This window comes from Capsicum annuum, chromosome 7 (genome assembly GCF_002878395.1).
Source record: "Capsicum annuum cultivar UCD-10X-F1 chromosome 7, UCD10Xv1.1, whole genome shotgun sequence".
NCBI lineage: Eukaryota > Viridiplantae > Streptophyta > Magnoliopsida > Solanales > Solanaceae > Capsicum > Capsicum annuum.
This window is the reverse complement of record NC_061117.1, coordinates 214,342,330-214,351,001: the sequence shown is the minus strand read 5'-3', so window position 1 is coordinate 214,351,001 and position 8,672 is coordinate 214,342,330. Positions and strand designations below refer to the sequence as shown.

At 36.1% G+C, this 8,672-nt stretch overlaps 1 protein-coding gene across 1 annotated transcript; it reads right to left on the bottom strand.

Annotated features, from left to right (window-relative positions):
* Positions 1-1,441: 1,441 nt before the first annotated feature.
* Positions 1,442-1,858, bottom strand: LOC107876857. The gene has a single exon (XM_016723683.2). It carries the CDS (start codon positions 1,856-1,858, stop codon positions 1,442-1,444), a length of 417 nt encoding a protein of 138 aa, XP_016579169.2.
* Between the last annotated feature and the right edge of the window lie 6,814 nt (positions 1,859-8,672).

Genomic DNA, 8,672 nt, shown 5'->3' with positions numbered 1-8,672 from the left:
CTAGACTCAAGAGTGTTAGTGATGAAGAAACTAACACTGGAAACAACAAAATAAAAAAATGACTTCTAGATCTAGACAAGAAAACAAAATTTTCGGCCAAGAAAATGATAAAATCCAGATTCGGCCAAGAACTAGAACAAGATTTCAATTTTCTGAAATTTTTCAGTTTTCAGTATTGTTTTATATTCTTTTTTTAAATTTTCGTCCAAGAGAACCCAAGATTGGTAGTGTAGGAACACAACCAGCCTTGCTTTGATACCAAATGATACCAAAACTCCCCAAGAACATACGAAACAAACACCAAAATCAGTCTACTAGTTCAAGAACTATAGACCCTTTTAATGACCTCTCTCAGATTCGCAAGAAGAATAAGAAAGGAAGTGATGTCAAGAGTAAAACACACTAAAAAACAGCAACAACACGTGATGAACAAGATGAATACAAGAACACAACTTTCGGATTCAACAAGACACAAAAACAGTCCACTACAAACATACAAAGTGCAATAAGATAAAGATAGATAGAAAGACAAATGAAGATGTAATATTAACAATCCAAAAGATTATTCCACTTTTGGACCTTTAATATCACACACAACCTAAAACTATCTCTTACGTGACCTCAAGGGAACCAGAATCCCCAAGCAATCTCCGTTTCTAAGCGATTCATCAACATAAGGATTCCACCTTGCCCAATAATTCAACCTTGCTAAGAGGCTTTCCAAAGAGGCTACAAATATCATCAAAAATCTGCCCCAAAATGACCTAATAAGGTTATATTTATAGCTAGGTTAACTTATTACAAATGACCAAAAAACCCTTGCAAAGGGGCAGATGAACAGTGACGGATGGACAGCAACAACTTTAGAGTGTGGGACTTGTTCTCTACACTTCAAAGCTTGTTCCTTGGATGGGCAGCCCCACAAGCTCGGGTCTTCACTCACATCTTCATGTCCTTGAGTGCTAAGATGCCTCTTTGACCCATATCATTCTTAGACTCCACCTTTCTTTTAACCTCTTTGTTCCACTACCAGTCTCCTCGATGTTTGCCTGATCCACCTTTCGAGACACCTAAAACCTCTCTAGCGGTCTCCCTAATGCAATTGGCAGTCGTGTCCCACATACTATCCACACCCCCTCTACTCTCCCAAGCCCCCTAATCTTCAACTTCTCCTTTACTTCCAAATCATTAGCCAAAGTCAAGCTACCCCACTTAATCATGGGCCAACCTCCACACTTCTTTTCTTTTTGCGCTTATTGATAACCAATTCCATCACTAACAATCTATGCTGAGTCAAAAGATTCTCGGTAGGTATGACTTTACAGTCTTTACAAAGTGCTCTATCCCCTTTTCCTAAGAAGCAAAAAGTCTATCTGAGTCTTGACCACTGAACTACAAAACATAATAAGGTGTCCCTCCTTCTTTGGAAAGCTCGAATTCGCTATCCACAACCCAAAAACCCTAGAAAAATCCAAAAGAGAAGCTCCTCCTTCATTCCGCTCCCCAAAATTGAAACCCCATACACATCATCATAACCTCTTAACGAAGAACCAATATACCCATTGAAATCCTCTCCCACTAAAAGCTTCTCAGTGCTCGGGATGCTCCTCACCACCTCATCTAAAACCTCCCAAAATTCCTTCTTCTCCTCGTCCAAACCTACTTGCAGGGCGTCGACACTGATAACATTCACTGTAGATCCTCCAATGACCAACTTAATAGATATCAACCTATCACTAACTCGCTTTACCTCTACCACCTGCTCCCTAAGTTCTTCATCTACTAAGATACCTACCCCATTGCTATGTCTCACGCTACCTGAGTACCACAACTTATAACCATCCATATCTCTCGCCATAGTGCCTACCCATTTAGTTTCCTGGACACACGCTATACTAACCCTCCTCTTTCGAAGAATTTTCACCAGCTTATAGACTTATCCTGCAAAGTTCCTATATTCCAAGATCCAACTCGCAACCTAGAAACTCCTTTATCCCACCTAACCTTACTACCCCTTGCCCCTAACCCCAAACTTGATCCTAGACCCAACCCTGACCCAACCCCCCAACCCCGACCTAGACCTAACACCTCCCAACCCCGACCTATGACATGGCCCTAGTCTACCATCACCAATCACAACCACTACGCAAATAGGGGAAAAAAGATGAAAAGAAAAAGGAAGAAAGATAACAGAGGGGGGCAAAGATAAGGCTAAAAGGACACACTGGTTATAATGAAATCAGTAAAGAAGCTAGAATTTGTGCCCACTATATGCTAAGGATACAGACAACAATCTATAGCATATAGAAAGCAACAAAACCAATAATATAACAGGAACTACACTACCGCAATTAATAGCTATGCTAGTAACTCAAGTAACAATAATCAGACAAGGTAACACACTTCAAAACTACTAAAAACAATAAAAAGTCAAAAACGCAAATAGGATTAACGAGTAAAACACTATTATGTTATACGAATTTGGCACTCTTATGATTATGGTCATAAAAATTTAATAAAAGCTTGTAAGTGTTGAAATTAATTTGAAATATTAAAAGTTATATGTTTAGATAGAAGTGATGAAATTAATAAATAATAAACACTTGAAGGGACTGATAAAAAAATGTCGATAAATTGTTCTTCAGATAAAATGACACATAACCTTAATATATATTTTTTTGGTTTATAAGAAATACAAATTTAGAAGTAATTTGGTATAGAAAAGGATGATCGGCGAATATGGAATAGAAAGGAAGTTTGTTTCATTTTCAAAATGGGATTTTCAAAATTAGAAAAAGAACATTTAGAATAAAATGATAATTGTTGATCGAACTCCTTATAAGTTTTGAAAAGTCATAAGTTGGAATTCGCCAACTTAATTTTGGTTTATAGTACTTTGCTTATAAATATTTCGAATGTTTACCAGATGCATAAATAAGCTCAAAGATGTTTATAAATGTATTTGATCAACTTATAAGTTTAGCCAAATCGCTGTTAGCTTAATGTTAATGTTATGAAATAGCAAGTTTAAGCTATCAGGCCTGATGAATTTTAACTTGGAACTTTTCATGTTTTCATAAAATAACAAAGTAACAAAATTACTTGTGTTATAAGCAGACAAAAGTTTCAATATCTGTCAGGACATGATGATATCAGTAACAAGATACACATGACAAGGTAGGAGTGGCTTTTCGGTGATGGACAAGATGCAGAACGCCACATTGAGATGGTTCATACATGTGAAGAGGAGCACATATTCTCTAGTGAGGAGGTGCAAGAAGTTGATAGTAATAGGTCTTAGGACAGGAAGTGCTAGACCGATGAATTGACCGGAGGTGATTGTACATAACATAATGGACATAATACTAGATAGAAGAGCATCCAAGTCAAGGATTAGAGTAACAATTAGTAGGAAGCCGGTCGGTTTCTCTCTTTCCAATGGTCGAAGATGGTTCTACCTCGGGAAACTATTCATTTGGTTGGGAACAAGTTATCCTGAGATTAGCTATCTTGGGATAAGTTATCTCACCATGGATATGTAAGAATTTATCCCATCACTAATGCATAAATGGTGGGATAAGTAATTTCGGGACTAACTAATAACTCCAACAAATATAAAATAATCCTAAATTTTACTCCGAAATTATTATACTTTATACCTCACGCCACATAACTCCTTACAATATTATTACTATACTGTACTAACTAATGGATTTTATCACCAACTTGATGAATTAATTTCAAGATAAAGGCTTTCCTAAAGTGACTTTGATAGAACATTCCCATAAGTTGAGCGATTTCATCGTTCTAAAAAACAAAAGTAACTTTGATAAAATATTGTTCATAAATTTGGTAATCATCCAAGGAACTAAATCGTTATTATTAATTACTTTTCAAGTACTCTAAAATCCCCCAACAGTCACCAACTTGCCTGATAGTATGCCACCCAAAATTCTCTGTACACAAGAACAAAGGCTTGTGTATAAAACTTCCCCTCATTCTAATGCATTTATTGAGTTGATGTAAAACACACGATGCAATAAAAACTCATTCATAAGCAGGCAATAAATGTACAAATCCTTAAACATGTAATGACAACAAACTAATCAAAACATCCTTTCAACAATGCTCATGTTCCAAAATAGACATTAGGGCAAGGCAAAAGAGAGTGATAAACATAATAAGCCAAAGATCATGATTAACTTAAATCTAGAGACTATTTGTAGACATCTAATTTTGTCCCTCTCAAAATTGAATTTTTTTCATTTTTAGCTCACCTTACTACATACCCTCACCCATGTGATAACACCCCACAAAAATACAAAAGTAATTAAATCCATAACAAATTTAATCTTATCCTAACTAATTGTTTACACCTCACCACTACCCTACCCACCTCCCTAATCCCATACCCGCATACCCCACCCTTGGCACATTTCTTTTTCCCCACTACACAAAATAAATACATAGAGATTATCCATCAGATTCTAGACAATCCCAGGCGGGGTCCACCACTAGAAACACACAGTAGCCATTTTTTTCTATAAAAAACACAACCAGCATCATCAATGGAAAAAACCATGAACACACACTCCATTTTTTCGGTAGACCATACGCACACTCACTGAGAGATAGGTTACACACACATATGGAGGGAAATCAAAAAGAAAAGAGAGATGAGTGAGTTGGCCTGAAATAAGACAGATCGAGGGATCAAAGTTCGAGTGAGAGAGAGCTCGGCCATTTAGAGAAGGACGGGGAGAGAAACCGGTCACGCCACTCCAATTTTCTGGCGAAACTTCGCCGGAATCCGGCGCCACTAGTGAGCCTGATACACCCACCAACCGTCATACACCATCCCGCCGCCTCTGAACCACCAGAGCACCGTGACTATCGAGAATACCCCAAATTCGATCCAAACTCGACTAGTCTGTCTTTCTTCATCACGATTTTTGTATGTTTGATTTCTGTTCGAGTCATTGGGTTATGATACTGAGATGGTGTCGATCATTTTAAGGTTTTCTTGTCATCCGTCTAGTGTCGGATTGCCATCTGTCGTCGATTTGTTTCAATCTGAGTTTATTTGGCTCTTGGATTTTGAGATCGGAATTTCATCTTTGGGGGGTTTATGGATTTTGTTAAAATTAGTTGGTTAGGCAGTATATATTGAGTTTGTGGTCTTGGATTCAAATCTATTCGGATCGTAATTTTTGATATCGAGTTGGTCGAGTTGTCGAGGCTGAGTCGGGGTTCTTCGGCATGCGGATTCATCCTCTCAATTGACTGATATTTGGAATAAATTTATCATTGAGGCCTATTTCTACTCCTTTCCTCTTTTTATTTCATTGTTGATGGAATATGGTGCATTGGATGAAATCTGTGTGTTGTTTGATCTTGATTGGTAATGAATGGCTACTTTGATATTAACTTGTTGCTTAATTTCATTGAAATAGACATCGTGAATTAAGGAAAATTAGTGTTAAAAAGGAATTTAGGGAGAAATTGAGAAATTTGCAAAAATGGGTGAATATCGATCAATTTTGGTGTATTGTTGTTTTGTTTAAATTTGAAATAAGCATGAATATTGTCAGAACGTGATATAATTATAATATGTTGAAATTAATAGGCCAATGTAGGTTCGGGTAGACAAATTTAGGACTAAGGTTTTTTTTGATCGAATGTTTGAATGTGGAATATGTGTTGAATGTTTTTCTAGTTTATCATATCTGATTCAAGTGTATCCATTTGGTCGAGAAATGCCCCGAGGTTTTATGTATTTAGTCATCGGGAAATGCCCCGACGTATTATGTATTTGAAGATGGTTCATGATCAAGGCTCAAAGCGTCGGGTAAAGCATAGAGCATAGTTAGAATTAGTATAGGTTAGAATAGATTTTATTTTTTTTTGCATTTATTTTATATATTTTATTTTGAGTTTGTAATAATTGGACTGGACATTAACTTTTAAATTTTTCGTTTGTTTGGTTTGGTTGTTTTATGTGTTATGTGTTTTATACATTCGTAGTGTCAAATTAGACGATACGCTCTACCAAGTGATCGTGGTCGAACCATGGGAACGAGGGGTACCTAACACCTTTTCCTCGGTCAACAGAATTTCTTAGCAAGAATCTCTGTTCGCGGATCAATTTTAGAGTCAAACCGTTTTGAAAAAGGATTTTCAAAGGTGACTTGTCACACCCGATTTATGCCAATTGACGACTCTAAGTTTGAATGAAAATAATAATCCTTTTCGAAATAAATTATCTTTATTTTGTCACTTTAATGATAAAAACCCTTTCGAAACTTAAAATCTAATCTTTTGGAGTTAAAAAGAGGGTGTGACAGCTCTGGAGACTCTGCTGGTAAATTTCCAGAATTCAAGCTTATTTTTGGAGTTGTATCGGCTTAATTTGACACTATGAGTGTATAAACATTGTTTGTGTTATCGTTTATTGTTTATTTTATCATTATTGAGTGCTATTGTTTACAGTTTTTCTCTTGTGTGTTACCGCTTTATATCTGGCATCATGTACATAACTCGAGTCAATTCTTTCTGTAACAAGTCCCAGAGTGGACGTCGTGCGCACAAACTCTAGTTGAGTCACCCTTATTTTAGGAGGGAGAGCCGTTGGATGTATGGAGTAGGTGGAAAGCAAAGAAGCCACTATCGACCAAATATTAGTAAACTCCAACGTAGGTTAGCCTTTAGGTCATACTTATGTGCATCATATTGAGATCTAGTGGGGCCCAGTTGGTCCTTTGTAGGAGACTCTCCTCTAAAGCATCCCTACGTACTAATTGTTGTATTTTTTTTTTAGGGTAACAGGGTCATTTGACGGACTGATTTGGGGAAAGCATGTGCTAGAATTAAAGAAAGTGTATAGACAAGAAAAACAAAAGAGAGGAAAAAGAAAGAAAAAGTGAGCCGAAAAAAAAAAGAGTTTCATAGTTTTTAGAGTTTTTTATGGCTTTTGTTTTTCACAATCCAAAAATTCAAAAAGATTTTTTTACCTTTCGCACTCATTTTCTCAAAAACATCAAAAAGATTTTTCTTTTGTTCCTTTACCATGCATTCATAATTAAAAAATTTCAAAAAAAAAAAAATTTAATTGGAGCTTTTTATAAAGAAAAAATGCAAAAAAGATGGTAGAAGTTTTTTACATTTCATATAACTAAAATACCCAAAAAGATTTTTCTTTCATAATTGTTGGTGTCAATTTATGTGAAGTGTCAGATTGAAAAACTCAAAAAGATTTTATTGACGTCTTTCATCGTTTGTCTGTAATCGCGTCTCTCAGGTCAAGTCTTAGTTTGTTCTTTAATCCTTAATTATCCAATCTGGATGAACTACGTAATCCTGATTCTCCTCTCTCGGGAGTGAGGTATGTAGGCAGCCTATTATGGGTTCGGAAATCTTATTCGAAAAGTCCAAAAAAAAAAGATTTTCTTCATTCTTCCTTTAAAGTAGGTGTTTCCTATACATCTTTAAAAGAAAATCACAAAAATATTTTTTGTTAATAGCTTCAAATCTCATTTTCGTATGAAATTCAAAAATTAAAAATTCAAAAAGATTTTTCTTTGGTAATCATAGGTTTCATTTCGTATAGGGATGTTTAACCTAAGAAATGCAAAAAGATTTTCGTCAATTCTTTTGACAATTTATTTTATTTTCTTTTTAAAGTTTCAACAAAAAGAAAAAGAATGGAAAAAGAATTAATTGGCCATTTTGGCAAGACTTCACGAACTACGCCCACCTGATTCATCTCTTTTGGGGGTGAGATACGTAGGCGCCCTTCTTGGGTTCGGTGATTTTTTTTTTTTTTAAAAGTTCTGAAGAAAAAATGCTGAACTCTAACATATTTGTTGTCTCTTATTGAGTTAGTTTAAGGTGGTTGGTTTGTGGCTTCCTGGCTTGTCCTTCATATCACACCAAATCTAAGGGAGGGTTAGTTGTGTCCAACAATGATATAGAGAGTGGCATCATGGATGAAACAAAGATTTAGGAAATTGAGAGTTTAAAGAAAGAGAATTTGAGACTGAGGCAACAAATGATGGAAATGTACCAAGCTTGGGCCAATAGGCTGCCTCCACCTCCGTTTCCTACTTTTGACCCTGCAAATACCTTGAGTCTTCCACCAAAATCGCAAAGTAAGTTTTCTTCTATTGTTGATGCACCACAGCATGACTCAGAATCCATTCCATATCAAATGCACCTTAATACTTCCACTACTCTTTCTTTAGCTCCTCAGTATAAGTCTACCACATTCACAGCACCACATACCATCTGTGCTTTTGTTGCTCAACCTTCTACTAAGGCTTTAACTTTGGCTATCAATCCAACGATTGTGCTTCTCCAGTCCACTAGTGAATCCATGTTCAATACTCTTGATGATCATTGTTATACTTTTGAGCCTATCGTTGAATTAAGTGGACCGCCAAAATTTCTTACTAAGAAGCCTAGCATGCTAGAAGAGCTAGAGGAAATGATTGGGAAAGTTAAGAGTGTAGAAAATGATTTGAAAAGTTCCTTGGGACTTGTAGGCTATGAAGATGTTTCATACAAAAACTGGGGCATGTTGTCAAGTGTTAACCTTCCTCTAAGCTTTGAGACATCAAAATTTGAGGAGCTTGGTGGACAACATGATTCTGTGAAACATTTTGGAAAATATTGCA